Raw genomic sequence first — 23,472 nt, forward strand, 5'->3', positions numbered from 1 at the left:
TGAAGAATTATTTATGCCTTTGTATTTTTTTTTTTTTTTTTTTGTATTATGGCATTGGTGAAGAATATTGAACATACCATAGACTGCCAGAAGAACAAACCAATCTGTCCTGGAAGAAATGCAGCCAGAATGCTCCTTAGAAGCCAAGATGGTGAAACTTCATCTCATGTACTTTGAACATGTTTTCAGGAGGGAGCAGTCCCTGGAGAAGGACATCATGCTTGGTAAAGTACAGGGTCAACAAAAAAGAAGACTCTCAATGAGATGGAATGACACAGTGGCTTCAACAATAGGCTCAAGCATAACAACAATTGTGAGGGTTGTGTAGCACCAGGCAGTGTTTCATTCCATTGTACATAGGGTCACTATCAGTTGGAACTGACTCAATGGCAGATACCATCAACAATATTTTCTTAGAGCTGCTTCATAGGTCTATTATAGCTTAGGGGTTAATCGCTCCGGTTCTGAGCCCAGAAGGGTGGCACTGAATCCCAGTTCTGCCCTTCTCTGGCTATGGGAACTTGTTCTGTTTCTTCAGTTTATTATGAGCCAGGCACTTAACAATTCAGTGACAGAAGTGTTCTCCCCATTTTTCAGATGGGAAGACTGATATTTACAGGGGTGAAATTACTTTTCCAGAATCACCCAGTGAGTAGGAGCTGGAATTGGACACTGGTTCACCTGTTTTTAGAGCCTGCACTCTTACCAATTACACTATAGTGACTTACATGGTACGTTATCTTTTTATTCTTTTGCTATATTATTGACCGACCAAGATTTGCTAGTCTTTTACTTGGAATGTTTGGATCTATAGTCAAGAGTGTGAATGTACCGCAGTTTCCCGTAGAGAAAAGTTTTCTGGCAATTTTTGGTGCTTGAACCACCTCTTGGCTCTGGCTAGTATTCAGAGAGACTCTGGTGTCATCTGAGGCCTTAGGTCTATTTTATTGGCTCACTTTAAACACATCACTGGACTGTATGCCAGGGCTTGGCACACAATTCCTCTAACAGAACCTACAAAGGACAGGCCTGGAGAGAGAATAAAGCAGACCTCCATTTAATTAACAGCATTTGTTATTTTCTCCTCCGTGTCAGGAATGAAACAAATGCTTCACAAACAGGTGATAAGAAGATTTCACTCCCCTAACCTGCCTGAAGCAGGAACTGCGACCATCAGGAGATGGGGGGGGTTCAGTGTGAAATATGTTTTTAAGTTTTTATTGAACTTGATTAGAAACAGCTGGAAAATTAGAACGATTGAGTAACGTCTCTGATGATGCAGAAGGAAAGAATTTTCACAGTGACATAATCAAAAGTTACCATCCTGGCTTGCTTCAGACAGAGAAATAATTGGAAATCATTAAACTGCAAGCCCCAAACTCAGTTCTTTCAGCGTTCATCTGTACGTCTGTTCAGATTAATATAGTCTCTGTGCTGCTAACTGCTGTCAGAGTGCTAAATATTACATAGTTAACGATCGTTTCATTTTTACTAAAGTTTTTTTTTTTTTTTAAGCATTCCTATCAATATAAGATTCTTAACAATCCAAAAACAGTTTTGGTCATTATTCAGTCATGTGGCAGAGGGCAAGGGCAGGTCCTCTCGGTAGATGAACGAGTCAGATGCTGCTCATCACTGAAGATACGGGAAGAAATGAGTGCCTGGGAGAATAGGGCCACTTCCTGGTTCTGTCTGGTCCTGTTCAGATTCAGCCCCCGTCTCCCCACAGGGGAGTGAGGTGGGTGCCCACGTGCCCCCACCAGGGATGAGGCTCTACCCCATTTCTCCGGACCCTTCTCTCCCCACCCCACCCCACCCCAGGCTGCATAAGGACAGTGGTACTAACTCTATCCTCAAATCCTTGATCGAGTCTACTACTGATTTCACAAAGAAGTTGAGAGAATTATTTGCTAATGTTTTCTGTCACACACTTGTACGGTGTAGAAAATTAAGGTAAGTAAAATTCTAGATGTCAACTTCACAGAATCATTGTCATAACAAATGAAACTTCTCTATTGTTTTTAAATAAAACAAGTTGCCTTCCAATGATACAAACTAATAATGCATAATTTTAAAAAATGAAAATACAGAAAAGAAAAGAGAAAAAAGGAGAGAGAAAAGGGTAGTCATAATCTTTCTACCCAAAAGCAACTACTATTAACACATTGGGATGCTTTTCCTCACATTTCTCAGTGTTTTACCACCCACCTGTCAGTTTGCCTTACTGCAGTGGCTTGTGTGTTGCTTTGACGTTGGAAGCTACCCACTGCCGTCGAGTCGATTCCAACTCGTAAGAACCCTATAGCTATGCCACTCGTATTTTGAATACCAGCAGGGTTACCCATGATAGGTAAGTTTCAGCAGAGCTTCCACACTAAGACTAGAAAGAAAGGCCTAGTGATTTACTTCCAAAAATTAGCCACTGAAACCCTATGGATCACGATAGAATACTGTCAATATAGTGCTGAAAGATGAGCCCCCTATGTTGGAAGGTGCTCAAAATACACAAATGGCCACAACAACGGATTCAAACATGCCATGAAGACAGTGCAGGACCAGGCAATGTTTTGTTATGTTGTACATGGGGTCACGATGAATCAGAGCCAATCTGACAACAACTAATAGCAATAATATTGAATATGCCATGGACTGCCAAAAGAACAAACAAATCTGTCTTGGAAGAAGTACAGCCAGAATGCTCCTTAGAAGAAAGGATGGTGAGACTACAGCATACTTGAGACATGTTATCAAGAGGGACCAGTCCCTGGAGAAGAACATCATGCTTGGTAAAGTAGAGGGTCAGTGAAAAAGAGAAAGACCCTCAACGAGACGGATTGACACAGTGGCTTCAACAATGGGCTCAAGCGTAACGACGACTGTGAGGATGGCGCAGGACCCGGCAGTGTTTCACTCTGTTGTACACAGGGTCGCTGTGAGTCAGCACTGACTCAATGGCACCTAACAACAATAGCAACAATTGTTTTTCCCAGTATACAGTATGGTGGCAATCTCTCTCCCCCTTCTCTTTTTCGCTCTCATCCAGAGGTCACCTAGTTTATTTTCCCTCACAAATTAGCTGAAAGTGAAAAGGAAAGTGGGGACAGTGGGAAAAGGGAAGTGGGGACAGTCGTGTCCCCACTCTTGAAAAGCTATTGTGGTCAGTAACTCGCCATGGCCTTGGATCTCAGCAAACCATGCCCTCCTAGCCCCCGACTAGACCTAAAATCTTTATCGATTTACTTTTTAATTATCCACAACTGTGTAATTAGAGGTTCCTTGACAACCATCTGTGAGCAGTAATGGGATAAATGCAAGTGAGGCCAGAATAGAGAAGAACCATGTGGGCACACATTCTACAAACAGGATCAATTTTTCCATGGCCCTGGCTGAGCTCTACAAATTCTAGGTGCTGCATCAACCCCCACCCATGCCACCACATGCCAATGTCTAGGTAGTTTTTAAATTCTTCTTCTACTGGTGTGGCAGAGACAGGACTCACTAAATATTCCATTTGCTTACCAACAACCCCAGTTCTTCTGCAAGTAGGCAAGGTTGTGTGACTAATTCTTTCCTCCCTTGCTGATGAGGAAGCCCTGGGATCCATTCAAATGGTGCAGCTACAAGACGAGTTGTTGAGAAAAAGTTATACAACTACCATATGACCTACCAATTCCATTCCTAGGTATATTACCCAAGAGACTTGAAAGCAGTGATGCAAACATATATGTGTGTACCAATATTTCTTGCAGCATTAATCACAATTGCCAAAAATGAATGGACACACAAAATGTGGTACATAATACCATGGAATATTTACTCAACCTTAAAGAGAAATGAAGTCCTGATACATGCTATGACATGGATAAACCTTAAAAACATACTGAGCGAAGTAAATCAATCACAAAAGGACAAATATTGAATGAGCTCACTCATATAAAATATCCAGAAGAGGCAAATGTATAGAGACCAAAGTTTATTAGCAGTTACCAGGCACGGGAGCTAGAGGGAAAAATGGGCAGTCACTGTTTAGGAAGCATTGATTTTTTGTTTACAGTGCTGGAAAATTTGGCAACAGATATTGGTGATGGCTGTACAACCTGATGATGGAACTGATGTGAAACACCGACAGGAAGGGATCCATATTTGTGCCCATTCCAAAGAAAGGTGATCCAACAGAATGCAGGAATTATTGAACAATATCATTAATATCACATGCAAGTAAAATTTTGTTGAAGATCATTCAAAAATGGTTGCAGCAGTATATCAGCAGGCAACTGCCAGAAGTTCAGGCCAGATTCAGAAGAGGACGTGGAACCAAGGATATCATTGCTAACGTCAGATGAATCTTGGCTGAAAGTAGAGAATACCAGAAAGATGTTTACCGGTGTTTTACTGACTATTCAAAGGCATTTGACTGCGTGGATCATAAAGAATTATGGATAACATTGAGAAGAATGGGAATTCCAAAACACTTAATTGTGTTCATGCAGAACCTGTACTTAGACGAAGAGGCAGTCATTCGAACAGAACAAGGAGATACCGCGTGGTTTAAAATCAGGTAAGTTGTGCATCAAGGGTTATATCTTTTCTGAATACCTATCGGTTTTTTATTCAGTCTTTATGCTGAGCACTCTGAGAAGCTGGACTACATGAAGAAGAGTGCGGCATCAAGACTGGAGGAAGACTCATTAACAACCTGCAATACACAGATGACACAACCTTACTTGCTGAAGGTGAAGAGGACTTGAAGCTCTTACTGAAGATCAAAGACTACGGCCTTCCATATGGATTGCACCTTGACGTAAAGGAGAAACAACCCTCATTACCAAACCAATAAGCAACATCGTGATAAATGAAGAAAAGACTGAAGTTGTCAAGAATTTCATTTTACTTGGCTCTACAATCAATAGCCATGGAAGCAACAATCAAGAAATCAAATGACATAGTACACTGGGAAAATTTGCTCCAAAAGACCTCTTTGAAGTGTTCAAAAGCAAAGATGTCACTTTGAGGACTAAGGTGAGCCTGACCCAAGCCATGGTATTTTCAATCACCTTATATGCATGCGAAAGCTGGACAATGAATAAGGAATACCAAAGAAGAATTGATGCCTTTTAATTATGGTGTTGGAGAAAAATATTGAATATACCATGGACTGCCAGAAGAGCGAACAAGTCTGTCTTGGAAGAAGTACAGCCAGATTACTACTTAGAAACGAGGATGTACTTTGGACATGTTATCGGGAGAGACCAGTCCTTGCAGAAGGACATCATGCTTGGTAGAGGGTCATTGAAAAAGAGAAAGGCCATCAATTAGGTGAATTGACACACTGGCTGCCATAATGAGCTCAAACATAGCAACGATTTGTGAGGATGGCATTTTGTTCTCTTGTACATAAGTTTACAATGAGTCGGAACTGACTTGATGGCACCTAACCCTGGTGGCATAGTGGGTAAGTGTTACAGCTGCTAACCAAAAGGTGAGCAGTTCAAATCTACCAGGTGCTCCTTAGAAACTCTACGGGGCAATTCTACCCTGACCTATAGAATCACTATGAGTCGGAATCGACTCGATGGCAACAGATTTTTTTTTTGTTTTTAACAAAAATAACAAGCAGGAGGGTTCCTCAGTGTTATTCAAGCCTCCCTTTAGAGTCATATAGTCAATAAGTGGAAAACCCAATCAACAGATAATTATCCAGGTTAACCTTCAAGCCACTTAGATCTCTTAATTCATGACTAAACCGAGTGCTCCTTAGATAGAAACTAGAGGTTGAAGCAGACAGTCAGCTTTTAATTCCTGGGAGGCTGGTCTTCCAGACTGGGAATTCTTCTCAGTTGCTTTTACTCCTCCTTCCTTTAGAAGTGCCTTCCCTGCTTCAAAAACATATTCAATGGAGAGACAGAAGATAAGAAGGAGGAGTAAACTCCATCATTTTCATTTTTCAGAATAGCTCTAGGCAACAAAACGTCTGAGAGAAATAAGAGTTGTACTAGTTCAAATGGAATTTAGAAACACTGAAGGACGTAGGAGGACCCTGCTTATATGATATACTGCGTTTGTAGTAAACATAATATAAAACGAATCTTTATAAAGCCATCTAAGCAGGTGATGTTGCATTTGTTTGCATTCTGGCCTGTGAGTAATCCTTCTTTTCCTAGGATAACCTTGAGAAAAGGCTTAATGGTAACACTAAGAAAACCCTTGATTTTTCAGGCAATGCCAGAATTGGGGATGTGGTCATCAAAAAGTAATTTTTGAGTTTTTGATTCCTAAGATCCCTCCCAGTAAAATCCCTGGGATAGCATTTTCCCTAAGAAGGAACAGGGCAGAACACCGTGGGTTTGAAGCAGCACATACCAATGCTCAAATTCTAATTCTTTACCTTACTCTGTGATGTCACACACGGTGCTCACCTATCCAAGTTCTACTGGTATTATCTCTGAATTTCGAATAATAGTACCTAAACTGCAGCTTGTTCTGATGCTCAGTGCTTTGTCTATCTGTACAAAGCTGCAAGCCTAGGCCCTGGCACACCTTTGTTGACATTCAGTAAAGTTAATCCTTTATTATTCCCTCCAGGAGTCCCTTCCTTTCCCCTTAAAGCTTTGCTCAGAATGCTCCCTTTGAAATCTTTGTGGCTCGGCTACTTGGTCACCGACTTTCCTTGGGGCTCCCACTGTGGCTGCTCTTGCCAAGGCCACTCCTCCTGTTTTGTTTTCATCATTTGTGGCTCCTCAAACAACATGGGAGAGGTTCAGTCCCCAGAAGTCAGAATTTGAGCATTGGTATGTGCTGCTTCAAACCCACGGTGCTCTGCCCTGTTCCTTTTTAGGGAAAATGCTATCCCAGGGATTTTACTGGGTGGGATCTTAGGAATCAAAAACTCAAAAATTACTTTTTGATGACCACATCCCCAATTCTGGCATTGCCTGAAAAATCAAGGGTTTTCTTAGTTTGCACAATCAGGCCCTGCAGTGAGTTAGCTTGCTATTAGATTATACATCTGTTCAAAGCTTGAACAACTTTATAATGGCCAAACTGCCTCATTACATTTATTTAGACCCTTGAAAGAAAAATTCAAGTTGGTGTACGTGTTTAAAACACACTGGTATACCTGCACTGTCCAACATGGTGACCATTAGCCACTTATGGCTATTGAACACTAGAAATGTGGCTGGTCAGAACTGAGACATGCTGTGAAGTAAAATGTGGCATAGTGGTTAAGAGCTATGGCTGCTAACCAAAAGGTGGACAGTTTGAATCCACCAGGTGCTCCTTGGAAACTCTATGGGGCAGTTCTGCTCTGTCCTATAGGGTCGCTATGAGTCAGAATCGACTTGACGGCAATGGGCTTTTGGTTTGGGGAAGTAAAATACACCCCAGATTTCAAAGACTGAGTACAAAAAGAGGAATTTAAAATATTAACCAGTGAGCAAGGTACACATGGGCTTAGCTGTGTTTACTTACTAATCTGTAGTGCCTAATTTCATGTGGTATCACCACGCGTTTGTGCATACCTTGCTTACTGGGTAATCCATTCCTGGTCTGAGCCCACTGTTGCATCCACTGTGTTAGTCCTTCTCATTGAGAGTCTTCCTCTTTGTCACTGACCCTCTACTTTACCAAGCCTAATGTAATTACTAAACCCACTGCTGTCAAGTTGATTCTGCTTTATAGAGACCCTATAGTACAGAGTAGAATTGCTCCATAGGGTTTCCAAGGCTATAAATCTTTAAGGAAGCAGAGTGCCACATCTTTCTCCCGCAGAATAGCTGTTGGGTTTAGATCACCAACCTTTTGGTTAGCAGCAGAACGCTTAACGCAGAACACTGAACCACTAATTTTAATGTGGCTCATATTATATTTCTACTGGCTAGCACTGTACTATTGATGATTGGGTTCAGGCATTTTGTTATAGGATTACTACATCAGTGACTATTTTCAACATTGCTTCATCTGGAACCACCCTACTTTGTTAGTATAAAATGGGGTTAAGATACTCTGAAAAACAGTTGGTGTGTTCAGATGTATAAAGCACAAAACTTCACTCACAGACATACTCCGTTTGTAGGACCAGTATAGGTTTGTGCTCTACATGCATAAGAAAGCTGATTAATTTCATTTCGCTGATTTTCATCAACAAAGAAAAAATATTGCGTGAGGTTTCTCTTATTTATATACTGGATTATTCAGTCTATTCCTGACAGAAAACAACTTCCATTTTGACAAGGTGTTATTGAACATAGAATCCTCTGCCTGTAATTTTACGTGTCTGATAATTGGCAGGATTTTCCACAGGCCAGATTCTATCATCACACATTTGAACCCTTGCTTCTTCTCCACTATCTAGCTACTGCTGGTTCTGGATGTGGCTAGACTTTTTCATATCTCACTCCAGCCTCTGGCCCTGCACCATCATGTCACAGCAAGGGTGAGTCAGCAACAGGGAAGGGGACGTAGGAGTGTCTTAATCATCTAGTACTGCTGTAACAGAAATACCAGAAGTGGATGGCTTTAACAAAGAGAAATTTATTTCTTCACAGTAAAGTAGGCTAAAGGTCCAAATTCGGGGTGTTAGCTCCAGGGGAAGCTTCCTCTTCCTGTCGGCCTTCTCATCAGTCTTCCCCTGGACTTCTCTGCACAGGGACTCTGGGTCCAAAGGATGAGCTCTGGGGGGTTGTTTCAGTCTTATGAATCACCGGTTGGGTTCATGTTTACCCAACTTCTAGATGGTAATCTTTTAACAGTCCTTTTGTTCCACAAGCACTGTTAACCCTATCTGTCTCACAACAGAGTATGGTTCCTGTTTACCCAACTTCTACATGGTAATCTTTCAACAGGTCCCAGCACTGCTTTCTTGGTGGCATGAGGTCCCCAACTCTCTGCTTGCTTCTCTTTCCTTTTTATCCCTTTACATTGAATCGGGAATGTGACCTGAGTAACGGTGTTACAATACCACCCTAAACATCTTTAACATAAAATTATAATCACAAAATGGAGGACAACCATACAATATTAGAAATCATCATCCAGCCAAATTGATACAGTTTTTGGGGGGACATAATTGAATCCATGACAAGGAATATTCTTGGGATCCATCTCCATACTAGGATGGCTAGCAATAATTCAACTCAACACAAAAGTTACTGTGCACCTTGTAACTATATCCCACTAAGGCCAAACTAGGAACACTGGTGGCTCAGTAGTTAAGAGCTAGGCTGCTAACCTATTCATTATTCCATTTTCTCTCCCGAACCCATATAAGCCTTAGCCTTGCTTCCCTTTTCAAGTCAGTGGTCTGGAGAGGCTTAGATCCTCGCTGACTCCTTTTGCTTGACTCAAGCAAAATAAAGCTTGCTGAGGATAAAATCTGTCTTTCACGTGTATTCTTACTCGGGAAAAGACAAGGACCCTTTGTGTCAGATCGGCAATTCGTAATAAATATTGGCGAGCCAGCCAGGAGACTAGGGGCTCAAATTACCCCCAGTTAGGGGATGCAGACAGAGCCTCCAGAACAGACTTCTACTCAGAGACAAGTGGCCGCCTGGACCTTCCTGTCTGGTGTCTCTTTGAAGTGATAAGTCCAGGTGACTCTCCCCCTCAGTCCTCCTTCCCCCTTCAGCAACTTTTATTATTCTCTTTTTTCTGTGTACCCTGTCTCCTTTCTCTCTTCTCTCTTCTCCTTCTTGCCTCTTTCCACCAAACAGGTTGCAAGCCCCAACAAAGGGGGGCTTGCAGAGAGCATTCCGGTCATTTGGCTTTCACGAGAGTTTGGGGACAAGGCGTGAGTCCTTGTTAGGGGCTTATCACCCCATATTCCAAGGGTGGGTCGCGGACTTCAGACAAAGCCGTGGAGAGTGCCCACTAAGTGGGTCATGAAGCCATCCAGAAGGTTACAGAGAGCACTCAGTAAATTGAGCGGGTCACAAGCCTCCAACAGGAGGCGGCTGCATAGAGCACTCTGGAGTGGGTTGCATACGCCTAGTGGGAGGTCACGAAGAGCGCTCCAATAGTCTACTTGCTTGACTTTTTTTTCTTTTCTTTCCTTTGGTTTTTAAAGTGTTCTCTCAGGAGGCCCTTCTATTGGTCTCTGGTACTCCAATTTTTTCCTTTCTTCTTTTCTCTTTCCACTGGACAGGTCCTGAGCCCTAAAGTGGGGGGTTTGCGGAAAGTGTTCCGGCCGTTTGGCTTTCATGAAAGAGAGTTTGGAGACAAGGATTAAGTCCTTGTTAGGGGCTGATTACCGCATATCCCAAGGGTGGGTCGTGGACCCCACCAGAGGGTCGTGGAGAGCACTCAGCAAATTGAGCGGGTCGTGAGCCTCTGATAAGAAGAGGCCACAGGGAGCGCTCTGGAGCAGGTTGCATACCTCCAGCAGGAAGTCGCGGAGAGCGCTCTGATAGTCTGCTTCTTTGACTTTTTTTTTTCTTTCTCCTTTCTTTTCGTATTTAAAGTATTCTTGGTATTGGTGACTCTAGAGTTTTGGCAGGCTTATGAATGTGTGGCAGCCATTGTTTTGTGTGTCTGGATGTTGTCTGTCTCTGGTTGGTGTGCCCTGCTTCTGGGGAATGGATGCAGACATCTCTATTTCGATTTAAAGAGTAAAGCCCTTCCATCTGCTAATCGAGATAAGAAGTATCTGGAAGATTGAAGTGGAGGTTCAGATATTCCTAGTAATGTGTTAGACCTCACTAAAATCATCCTTGTTCCCACTTTCCCTTTCTGGCTTGTCTGGTCCGAGCGCTCTCTGTTTGTCTGTTCATCTTATGTGTCAATCTTATGTGTGATCGGGGCTGTCTGAGAGGTTGAGACTGCAAGATTATCTGAGTCACCTCTGTCTGAGCCTTATGTATAATTTGTGTGCAATGCATAGAAATTAATTGGCGAAAAGAAATTCAGGTTGAATTGGAACATACTTTATAGAGACTCCTGAGAGTTTACTGATTGGGCTGAAGAAAAAGATGCACGGGGAGAGTGCATTTTCAGTTTAGATGGGGATTCAAATCAAAATACAGAGAACACTCTGGGCAGAGTGTGAAGATTAAAAAAAAAGAGAGAGAAAAAAAGGTTCAAACCCAGGGGCCCACCCATCTCCAGGGCCTTTAATAATTGGCTATAAGGTATATAAACACGGAAGCCGGTCCTAGCATCCCTAAAGATTCCCCTCTGGGATGCCTGCTTCGGAACTGGTCAAAGTTCAAACTAGATGAGCCAAAGAAAAAGAAGCTAATCTTCTTCAACATTGCTTGGCCCCAATACAAACTCGAAAGCAGAGAACAATGGCCAAAGGATGGGTCACCCTCATATGACACCATTCTGCAATTTGATTTGTTTTGCAAGAGACAGAAGTGGGGGGAAATTCCCTATGTGCTAGCATTTATGTCTCTCTACCAAGACCCAGATTTAAGGAAAAAGTGTAGGGTGTATGCGTTGGGGGAAAACACTGGGAGTAACTCCAAGAGATTCAGATCCTGACATACTAACTGACCCACTGCTACAGCCTCCACCTAAGCCAACAGCCCCTCGGTACCCAGCTGTCCCAAGGACCGATGACCTGGGCAAGAGGGCCTGGAGGCAGAGCCCCAGAATCCACCTCCACATCATTCACCACAGGCCACCTCTTCAGAAGTTCAGGCAGAACCCAAACCTGATCCCTTGCCCATGGGGTTAAGGTCTGGAGTGAAGCTGTATCCTCCCTTACCAACCTCACCACCCTCTCCTACTCCACACCCAGGCTCCACTGCTTCTCTGGGTAAAACTCCCGTCAGGACCTCAGATCCTTAGTTCTCCACATGGGGCTCCACAAGCCCCAACTTTTCCCTTATGGCAAGTAGTGGATGAGAGTGTGGGACAACAAGAATACATGTTGTCTTTTCAATAGCAGACATCATACAATGCAATGAGAAGTTTGGGAATTTTTCTGAAAACCCTGATAAGTTTAGAGAAGAGTTTGTAAAGCTTAGTCTGACTTTTGATCTAACTGGAGAGATATGGTTGTGGTTCTAACAAATTGTTGTACACCAGATTAGACGACTAGGATTTTTGCTAAGGCCAGAGAACATGCAGACAGCCTCACATTAGCTAACCCACAACACGATATTCTCAGGGTAGGAGGGGAGGCTGTCCTTGATCAGGACCCAAAACGGAGTTATGAGGATAGGACAGATCGGGAGAGGAGGAGATATTTTATTACTTGCATTTCAGAAGGGATGAAGATATGCATGTCTAAGCCTGTGAACTATAACAGAATAAGGGAGGTGACCAAAGACAAGGAAGAGAACCCAGCAGTGTTCCTCAAGAGGTTGACTGAGGCGTTTAGGAAATACACTAACACCAACCCTGAGTCTGCTGAAGGAAGGCCCTTAGTAGCAAGGCATTTTATAACTCAGTCCTCAGCAGATATAAGGAGGAAATTGCAGAAGTCAGAGGCAGGCCCACAGACCCCAACCTTGCGACTAGTACCCAAAAAGAGGCATTTAAAGTGTTTAACAATACGGACACTGCAGAGAAAGCAGAAAAGAAGGATAGAACAGAAAGCTCAGTTGTTAGCTGCCATCATCCTTCCCCCACCTCGAGGTAACCCCTGGGGAGCTCAAAAATGACCCACATCTGGACCATCAAGAAGACCAAACCTGCAGCTGGGCCTGAACCAGTGTGCTAACTGCAGGGAAGAAGGGCTTTGGGCAAAGGAATGTCCCAAGCATCCCAAAACCGGGTGTGTGGTTGACCCCTACCCCAGAGGCCGAACCCTGGCAGCAGCACTGTCAGACTGACAGGACCCGGGGGAACACCTGCCTCCAGGACAACAATCTATGTTGATCATCTCCACTGCGGAGCCTCAGGTTGCCATCAACTGGCAGGAAGGGACATTGAATTCTTATTAGACACTGGAGCCGCCTACTCTGTCCCAACTCACCATAAAGGGCCCCGCTCTACCCGCAGCTGAGTTGTTACGGCCCAGAAAGGAATTCTTCCAGTCCTGCAGAAACTCCTAGAACAAGGATTTATATGTCTTTGCCAATCCCCTTGCAATACTACTATTTTACCAGTGAAGAAACCAAATGGAGAATACCGGTTCGTCTAAGATCTGCAAGCAGTGAATGAAGCAATAGTCTCTATCCACCCAATAGTTCCAAATTCATACACCCCCTGACGTTAGTGCCAGGGGATGCACAGTTCTTCACTGTTTTAGATTTAAAAGATTCTTTCTTCTGCATTCCCTTACACCCAGACTCCCAGTACCTATTTGCTTTTGAGTGGAGAGATACAAAATCCCAGGAAGCTACCCAGTATACATGGACAGTGCTTCCTTAAGAGTTTAGAGACAGCCCTCATTTGTTTGGAAATGCTTTAGCCCAAGATTTGAGGGAATTAACACTCCAAAATGGAGTCATCTTCCAATATGTTGATGATCTCCCACAGCTAGGAAAACTGAAGAAAGCTTAGATACTAAGTCAGTTACTGTGCTCAACTTCTTCGGTGAAAAAGGCTACAACACTGTCAAGCCAGATGGCCCAAATATCACAACACCAGGTTCGGTATCTGGGCTTCATGCTAGTTCCAGGGGCCAGAATACTGGGCCCCGACAGAAAAAGAGTAATCAAGACCCTCTCCACCCCCACCAACCAGAAACAGCTTAGAGGGGGGGTTTTGGGCATGGCTGGATTCTGCCAGCTGTGGATACCCAATTTTGGCCTTATAGCCAGGCCCTTGTATGAGGCTCTAAAGGGAGAGGAGAAAGGGCCCCTGGAATGGAGGTCGGAATACCAACAGGCATTCCAGGCCCTTAAAACTGAATCGTGCCGAGCCCCTGCATTAGGGTTCCCTGATCTAGTCAAACCTTTCAAATTGTATCTCCATGAAAGACGAGGTCTTGCACTGGGAGTCCTAACCCAACAGGTGGGCCCTGCAACTCGACCCATTGCATACTTTTCAAAACAGCTGGATTCAGTTGCCCAAGGGTGGCCCAGCTGCCTTAGGGCTGTGACAGCTACCACCCTATTGGTAAAAGAAGCCTCTAAGCTTATATTAGGCCAACCCCTAGAAGTTCTTACCCCCGTCAGGTTCACACAGTACTAGAAATAAAAGGAATCCAATGGCTGTCTGGGGGGGTCAGATTACTCAATACCAGGCCATTTTGTTAGATACCCCCAAAGTCACCCTGAAAATGTCAGGCTCTAAACCCCACTTCCCTACTTCCCGACACCAAAATGTCGGAATTAGAACATAGCTGTGTAGAAACAATAGAGCAGGTCTATTCTAGTCAAGAAGACTTACAAGAAACACCACTAGAAAACCCAGACGTAGAATGGTTCACTGATGGGAGTAGTCTTATAGAAGAAGGAAAATGGAAAGAAGGGTATGCAATTGTTAGTACTTGTGAAATCACAGAAATGAAGGATTGCTACCTGGTACTTCAGCCCAAAAGGCAGAGCTTATAGCTCTGATTCGGGCCTTACAGCTAGGACAAAATAAGGTCCTCAATCTATATACAGATTCAAGATATGGATTCCTTGTCCTCCATGCCCATGCAGCAATTTAGAGAGAAAGGGAGTTGTTGACAGCTCAAAATTCACCTATCAAACACAACAAACTTATACTAGAACTATTGGAGGCAGTACAGCTACCTAAGAGAGTGGCAGTGATGCACTTTAAGGGACACCAAAAAAAGATACTTGGATAGCCCAAGGAAACAGCAAGGCAGGCAGCCATAACCATGACACCCGAACCTGTGTTAGGGCTGTTTCCAAGCCAAGTTGTGACCAAGGGTCCAAAGTATGAGGCAGAGGAACACAGTTGGGCAAAGGCCTAGGGCTACAAGACAAATTCTGAAGAATAGTTTGAAAATGAGGAAGGGAAAATATGAATCCCTAGCTCAATGGTTTGGAAAGTTGTCAAGGGCCTACATGACTCCACCCACTATGGACAGGAACCCCTAACTAATCTACTAAAAAGAGTAGCCAAGGGAAGAGGCCTACAAAGAACAGTCAAATGAGTGATAAAGGCCTGCAAAACTTGCCTACATAACAATCCACAAAATCACCCCATTCTTTCTCCTTTGGCCCGACCAATCCAGCATCAAAGCTCATACCCGGGAGAAGACTGGCAAATAGACTTCACTGTGATGCCTCCTAAACAAAGATATAAGTATCTGCTTGTCTTCATAGATATGTTCACAGGGTGGATCGAAGCCTTCCCCACCAGGTCAGAAAAAGCCACTAAGGTATGTAAGGCCCTCTTCAAAGAACTTGTTCCCTGTTTCGGTCTGCCAAAATCGCTCCAAAGTAAAAACGGCCCTGCCTTTATACCAAAGATTACCCAGGGCCTAGCATCATCTTTAAATATTAGTTATAAATTACACACTGCCTGGCATCCTGAATCATCTGGAAATGTAGAAAGAATGAACCAAACCCTTTAAAGGCACCTGGCAAATATCTGCCAGGGAACTCAAGAGACCTGACTACAGTTGCTGCCCGTGGCACTATTAAGAATCAGAATGGTCCCCAAGAGTAAGTTAAAGCTCAGTCCTTTTGAAATGTTATATGGAAGACCTTTCCTTTGATACTGAGACAACTAATGCCCTGCAGTATGTTATAAATCTAGGCCAGGTGCAGGAAGCCCTCAGAGAATATGGAAACTAAATATTGCCCGCCCCCCACTAGAGGTGAAGATACCACCCTTCAATCCAGGGATTGGGTCTTGCTAAAATCCTGGAAGGAAGAGTCCTGGCAGACCAACTTCAAGAAAAAAGGGAAAGACCTCACCAGGTCATATTAGCTACTCCAATGGACGTAAAACTGAAGGGAATAAAACCATGGGTTCATAACTCTCGACTTAAACCTTATTTTCCTTAGGAAATCGGGGAGCCAGAAGAGGCCCTGCCTGGATATACCTGCAGCCCCATCGAAGTCCTCCAGTTCTTGTTCAGAAGGACAGATAACGAACTCTAAATGGCCAAGAAACTGATACTCTCCCTCCTGCTACTTCTCCTCTTGCACGGAGTAGCAGGACACTGGGAAGACAACTCATTAGTCATACTAGTCCAGGCTTACAACTCAGCATCAAACTTAACTAACTGCTGGATGTGTTTTCACAAACAACACTCCACCACAACCAGTCACCCCTCTTTTGAGGTTTTTCCAGTTACAAATTTTTCTGACACTCCCAATGCATGTATCTCTACTACCCTAACTTACACACAGGTGCCAGTCCTACTGGTAGAGAGGATATTTTGCAACCATGACTTATGGTTCAACCCAATGAACCTTTCCCTTTCCCTATACTATGACCAAAACAATAGAACCTTTAAACTAAGACCCACTACCCAAAAAAAAAATAAAACCCTTTTTTTTTTAAGACCCACTAAAAAAAAAAAAGAATTTTTTTTTTTAGACACCGCAAAATTCTAATTTTCTTTAATTACACTCAAGAACAGAGCTGTGTTCTAGCTGATGGATCGCAGGAAGGTGACCCACACCAATAGCTCTGCACAAAGCTCACTTTTAATGTAGGCATCCAATTAAGCTGTTACCATCTCCACCACATTCCAAGTACTGTACCTTAATGGAACAAGTTCTACCACTGACTGTACTCCACACAAGACCATCTATACCTTCCCTTTAACTACTTCCCAGGTCTGGCTCTTACAACCCCTTAAGAGCCCCAGAGTATGGAAACCTTTCAATGGAAACCCAACTACTTATGCTGTAGTCCACACTCAACATCTAACAGCTCCCTATTTTCTTGGCTGCTTAATGGCAATACCTCTATAAACCTATACAACACTGACCACAGCCCACTCCTATGCATCCCTAAAGGGTTCTGGTTTGCCTGCCTAGACAAAAATAATTATACCTGGGCATTGGGATGTCTTGACCTGGCGTTGGTGAATGCTAGCTGCTTCCTGGGCATTGTAACACCTAACAACAAAAGTTACAATCTTCCAAGCCTGTTCAACTCCAAACGCAGGTTCTTCAAGAATCCTTACTTGAAGAAAAAGGGAGCCTATTACCCCTATAGCCCTAGGGATCACTTCATTAGTTGGTGCCCTCACTGGACTCATGGTAGGTGTTGTTTATAGTAATGCCCAGGTCCAAAATGTGTCTAGGATCCTTCAAGAAGTCAGTACTGACTCCGGGCAGGGTCTGTTGGCCCTGCAGAAGTCCCTGGATTCACTCGCCAACATGGGCATGGACCACTGGGTTGCCTTAGATTTCCTCCTGGCCGAACAAGGGAGTGTCTGCGCAGTTGCAAACACCTCTTGCTATATGTATGTTAATACTTCTGGGGAGGTGGAGCTTCAGGCTTGGAGAATCCTCCAATGTGCTGAATGGTTAAAGACAGCCCATACCCAAATGAGTAACAATATCTGGAACCAGATTAAGGAATACCTGCCTTTCCTGACTTACTACCTTCCCCTTCTGGGACTCACAGTAACAATCCTCCTGTTGCTTTTTTTTTGGCCCGTGTTTGTTCAAACTACTGGTCAAATTTGTGACTTCCAGGCTTAAGCAATTCCAAATAAAGCTCATGATGCTAAAGGGATACCAACCAGTCTCGGCTATAGATAACCCTAGTTCCTATATATCTCTAGAACAGGCAGAGAGAGATTTCTATTCTCTTAGGCAGGACAGCACCCATTTGCCAGCATGAAGAAGTTACAGAAGAGACCTTCACCCACGTTCCCTTTAAGAATAAAGAGTATGAAAATCTCTCAGGGTAGATTGAGACAGACAGAGTTAACTGTGTCTGCCTTCGGCTGAACAAAAGACCTGTTAAAAGATTACCATGTAGAAGTTGGGTAAACACACCCTGTCAACATGAGATACGATTGTAACAACCCATGAATTACTATCCCTTTCTTAGTGTTTTTCTAGTCCCCTCCTCCTTTACAGGCTCTGCATGCGCAGAAGAACAAAGCGTGACCGCCCTTTAACCTTCCTTAGCCCTCCGAAGACGGTGATGTGGTGCCCAAGATCATGTGCTTGTGCTATATCCCGTAATAAGTGATGCCAAGGGCTGCCGAGAGGACTCCATCTTGAATATCAGCGGGTTTCACCTTGGATTCCAGATACATGCACAACCTAATTAGCATACACCGCCATTCTGAAAAGTACCTGCCCCCTGAAAGAAGCCCACTAAGTATTCATTACTCTATTGTCTCCACCGAACCCATATAAGCCCTAGCCTTGCTTCCCTTTTCAAGTTAGTCTTTTGGAGAGGCTTAGATCCTCGCTGACTCCTTTTACTTGACTCAAGCAAAATAAATCTTGCTGAAGATAAAGTTTGTCTTTCACATGTATTCTTACTCAGGAAAAGACAAGGACCCTTTGTGTCAGATTGGCGATTGGTAACAATTCAGTGGTAGAATTCTCGCCTTCCATGCAGGAGACTGGGTTCAATGCCTGGCCTATGCACCTCAGGTGCAACCGCCACCCATCTGTCAGTGGAGGCTCGTGTGTTGCTATGATGCTGAACAGGTTCAGCAGAGCTTCCACACTAAGAAAGACTAGGAAGAAAGGTCTGGCGATCTACTTCCGAAAATTAAAACAATATCAATCACAACAGTGCAGGCAGCATTTCAGTCTGTTGTGCATGGGGTTGCCATGAATCTGGGGCCAACACGATGGCACTAACAACAAGAAGTACAAATTAAATGTGTTCTCAGTTCAGTTTCCTCATAGGTGGATGCTCAAAACGCCTCTGGGTACTCTAACACACCCAACTTGAGAGAAGGCAGGAAAGTATGGAAAGAGACAGGGGTCTTAACTAATACTGCTTAAAATGTCTTTTTTTTTTTTTTCCTTTCAAATTTTGCAAAAACACATGACTATATGAACACGTTGCTAAGGCCCTTGCCAGGGTCTTGGAAGGGGTCTCTGTGAGCGAGTGGCCCTAAAGCATAAGCTTTATTAGCTTCACGTAAGTCAGCCTTCCTCTCATGTCCATCCTGAACCAGTGTTCCAGGACATGACTGATACCTCAATTCTCTCCAATGTCAAGGCGAGTTCTAGGCCTACCCACTGTGCTTTTTACCCAGGTATGGGCATCTTTTGCCTCTCCTGTTTTTCAGAAATATTAATCAGAGCCCAGAAGTCCTATTATCAAGTCCTTCCAGAAATTCCCGGTCTGTCTCCTGCATCTTCATGGAAACATGTCTCCCTCTGGCTTGCTCTGATAAGCCAGGCTTTGGCCACTGGGCTCCCTACTCCTGGCCTCCTCCTATCCTTGAGTTATGAAGAAACTATCTTTGAGTGAGTAAAGATTATGAAAAGTCAGATGCAAGTTTTATTAGGCAGAATTCCAGGTGGCAAAGAATGAGAATAAAGAACCTATGCAAACTTTGTATGTTGACAATGAGTCCACACGTACTTATGCCATTTATCGTAATGTAGAAAAACTGAAAATGATTCTGGGAAGAGTATCAAAACATCAGAGTAGATGATGTAACACAAGTACAGATGAATTTGTAACCCAGTTGTAACATTTAAGAAGGATGTGATAGCTGCCTGCCAATAATTGCTATGTGTATTTACAAGGAAAGGGGTGAATAAGTTAGCTTTGTGTAGAACAGTCTAAATTAAACCAAATGCATTAAATTAAGTAAAAGATAATCAGGGCCAAATGGTGTGAAACTCCATTAGGTCATGGAAATCTCCCAAAGGAGATGCAAGTAACACCATTACTCAGAAATGAGAAAACAGTATTATCACTGAATGTGTTATGAGCACATGTACTGTCTCTTCCAGGCGACCAAAGGGACATCTAGACACATTGGTGTGTATGTGTTTTTTTCTCTTCTCCTCTCCAAAAGCCGTAATTCTGTGGTTACTGCATCTTTGCTTACCCAGTGTTGAATTATGACAACTAATTTCTCTATTAATATAAATACTTAAATACAAAGGCTGTCCCCTAAAGAGTACAAATTCTTAAAGCCCTAATTAAAATGTAGGCACTCTCACAATAGCTGAATTTCCTGTGAAGACTAATTAATTTTAACACTACCGATGAAGAATGTCAAACTAGAAAGCCAGAGATGAGAACAGGGATGACAAAGAAGCTTGGTCTTGCAAGCCTAATCTACTTTGTGAGCAGTATTTGATTGGAGCTCTGGACTGAGAAGGGATTTAAGGAAAACAACATCATGATCCATTAGGGATGTTTGCCATGTCATGGGCTAAGCCAGGGGCAGCTTGTCTGCTCTTTGCACAGCTCTCTAAGACCACAGCTAGGGGTCAACTAGACACAGCCTCATCAGAACCCAGGATGCCCCAGGGAGTATGAACACTCTGTGTTGGGCTCTGACGCTGAGGTGCTCTGCTCCTCCCTTAAAGGATGCAAGCAGGAGTAAAGGGATTGGGAACCCATGTTTCAGGTACTTCTACCTTAGTTTCTGGGACTAACGGCCCCAGGTTCAGAAGAAAGTTCTTAGAGGCTCCCTTGTACACCTGTATCATTTTAATCTTGAGGAAGCTAAGCTCAGGGAAGCTATCTGACCCAGCTATTTGTCCACAAAGCAACTTAGAGACACAGTTGGGAGTAGAACGCAGGCCCTGTGGCTCTCAAACTTATGCTCAGAAGCTCTGTGGGAACTGAAGATATCTCTCCTGCCCCCGCCCTGTGGCACTGGTCCCAGTCCCTGGGTAACCATATAAGATTATTCTTAAAGCTGTGCCCACCAGTTGTTGTCCAGTTGACGCCAACTCATGGCAACTCCATATATGCCAGAGTAGAACTGTTCTCCAAAGGGTTCTCAATGGCTGCTTTCTCAGAAGTAATTGCTAGTCCTTTCTTTTTTTTTTTTGTTCAATAATTTTTATTGAGCTTTAAGTGAACATTTACAAATCAAGTCAGTCTGTCACATGTAAGGTTATATACACCTTACTCCATACTCCCACTTATTCTCCACCTAATGAGTCAGACCGCTCCCTTCTTCCAGTTTCTCCTTTCATGACAATTTTGCCAGTTTCTAACCCTCTCTACCCTCCTATCTCCCCTCCAGACAGGAGATGCCAAAACAGTCTCAAGTGTCCACCTGATACAAGTAGCTCACTCTTCATCAGCATCTCTCTCCAACCCATTGTCCAGTCCCTTCCATGTCTGATGAGTTGTCTTCGGGAATGGTTCCTGTCCTGGGCCAACAGAAGGTTTGGGGACCATGACTGCCAGGATTCCTCTAGTCTCAGTCAGACCATTAAGTCTGGTCTCTTTATGAGAATTTGGGGTCTGCATCCCACTGATCTCCTGCTCCCTCAGGGGTTCTCTGTTGTGCTCCCTGTGAGGGCAGTCATCAGTTGTAGCCGGGCACCATCTAGTTCTTCTGGTCTCAGGATGATGTAAGTCTCTAGTTCATGTGGCCCTGTCTGTCTCTTGGGCTCATAGTTATCGTGTGACCTTGGTGTTCTTCATTCTCCTTTGATCCAGGTGGGTTGAGACCAATTGATGCATCTTAGATGGCCACTTGTTAGCATTTAAGACCCCAGACGCCACATTTCAAAGTGGAAGTCCTTTCTTTTGAGGTGTCACTGGTTGGACTTGAACCTCCAACCTTTCAGTTAGCAACTTAACACTTTAACCATTTACACCACCCAGGAACTCCTAAAGCTGTGTACGGACTTGTCAATCTCTCAACTGTGAGCCATGTGAACGAAGCAGCTTCTGTACCTGTCTCATTTTGGTGTCACAGAGGGGTCTTCTATAGTTGTGCAGGATACAGTGGTTGGTACATTAGTCCCTTTAATGCATGGAGAGCTAAGAGAGTTTCTGAAATTGCCCAGTCAGTTTCGCACAGGCTGGAAGACAGCCTCCTTCCTAATGTAAGCCGTGAAACTGGCCATTCTTGACCTGTGTCTGGAGAACTTTAAACAAGTCCCAGCATTCCTCCCTGGTCTGTGAGCAGAGTGAGCCAGCTGAGTGGCAGATATGAGTCACTCTAGTGCCAGGCTCCACCTCAGGCTGACCTTGAGTGCTGCCATGCAGAACGGAGGCCCAGTGATAGTAAGGAGAAGCTTCACCTGCCTTGCCGCGTGCTTTATCATTTTGCTGTGGAAAATCTAATGCACTTCAGCTCGGTTTCTTTTGTGTTTTTTTCTTTTTCTATCAAGGGACCTAAGAGTATCTAAAAGCATGACAAAAACCATTTTCTTTCCTCCAAAGGCTTGCAAGAGACAAAACAGGTAAAAATATAAGTTCATATAAGCAGAAAGCTGAGCATATCCCATATCCTTCCCAGGGACTGACGTATGTTTAGTCAGATGCTTTCTGAGCTTTCCTTTTTGTTTTACTGATTTCCTAGGCTTGGCCACCTGCCAGGCCAGGAGAGCTAATCAGGGAGCACCTGCTGAGTGGGAAAAAGCCGGCATGACCAGGCTTTCCTCCTGCTTCAGGGACATGCTCAGCATTTGTTTTCTTTATCCATGAAGCATCTCTGACTTGGCCCCAAGACCTGTGTTGCTCTGGCAGCAACTGGTATTGTATCAAATGAACATGAAACCTAACCCAGCAGCTCTGTCTCCTCGATCCTCACAGCTTCTTCTTTGCAGAGTGCCAAGCCAACTTGCACAAGTCTTCCGACTGCCTGTTGATTTGCACATATAAACCTGGGTCTCTGTGAATGGGGTCTGTGTTACCAAGTCATTATCTAATATTCAAAGAGGAGATATTCATTTTCTCATACAAAGCATTTAGCATAGTGCCTGGCACACGGTAAGTGCTTAGAACAGTTAACTATTAAAATCATTGTCATTTTATAGTGTAAATAGCACCGTTTATAGTGTGTAGCACTTACCATATATATCAATTGAGATGTTTCAACAAGCAGATGCAGCGCTGGAGGTGCTCACTTGTCTATGCCAAGAAATATGGAAGACAGCTTCCTGGCCAACTGACTGGAAGAGATCCATATTTATGCCTATTCCCAAGAAAGGTGATCCAACTGAATATGGAAATTATAGAACAATATCATTAATATCACACGCAAGCAAAATTTTGCTGAAGATCATTAAAAACGGCTGCAGCAGTGTATCGACAGGGAACTGCCAGAAATTCAGGCCGGTTTCAGAAGGGGATGTGGAACCAGGAATATCATTGCTGATGCCAAATGGATCCTGGCTGAAAGCAGAGAATACCAGAAGGATGTTTCCCTGAGTGGCATTCGACTGTGTGGATCATAACAAACTATGGATAACACCGTGAAGAATGGGAATTCCAGAACACTTAATTGTGCTCATGAGGAACCTGTACATAGATCAAGAGGCAGTTGTTTGGACAGAACAAGGGGATACTGATTGGTTTAAAGTCAGGAAAGGTGTGCATCAGCGTTGTATTCTTTCACCATACCTATTTAATATGTATGCTGAGCAAATAATATGAGAAGCTGGACTATATGAAGAAGAACGGGGCATCAGGATTGGAGGAAAACTCATTAACAAACTGCATTATGCAGATGACACAACCTTGCTTGCTGAAAGT

At 43.6% G+C, this 23,472-nt stretch overlaps 2 protein-coding genes across 9 annotated transcripts in view; one reads left to right on the plus strand and one right to left on the minus strand.

Moving 5' to 3' along the window:
* Nucleotides 1-23,472, minus strand: part of PSD3 (pleckstrin and Sec7 domain containing 3) — a 696,342-nt gene that overhangs the window by 651,912 nt on the left and 20,958 nt on the right. The gene's annotated exons all lie outside the window — the stretch shown is intronic.
* LOC111751266 (uncharacterized) overlaps nt 17,187-23,472 on the plus strand; it is a 45,787-nt gene continuing 39,501 nt past the window's right edge. Inside the window, exon 1 of the mRNA XM_064271936.1 lies at nt 17,187-17,435. Coding sequence (XP_064128006.1) covers nt 17,187-17,435 — 249 coding nt within the window. The remainder of the gene's footprint in view (nt 17,436-23,472) is intronic.

This window comes from Loxodonta africana, chromosome 19 (genome assembly GCF_030014295.1).
Source record: "Loxodonta africana isolate mLoxAfr1 chromosome 19, mLoxAfr1.hap2, whole genome shotgun sequence".
Lineage (NCBI taxonomy): Eukaryota > Metazoa > Chordata > Mammalia > Proboscidea > Elephantidae > Loxodonta > Loxodonta africana.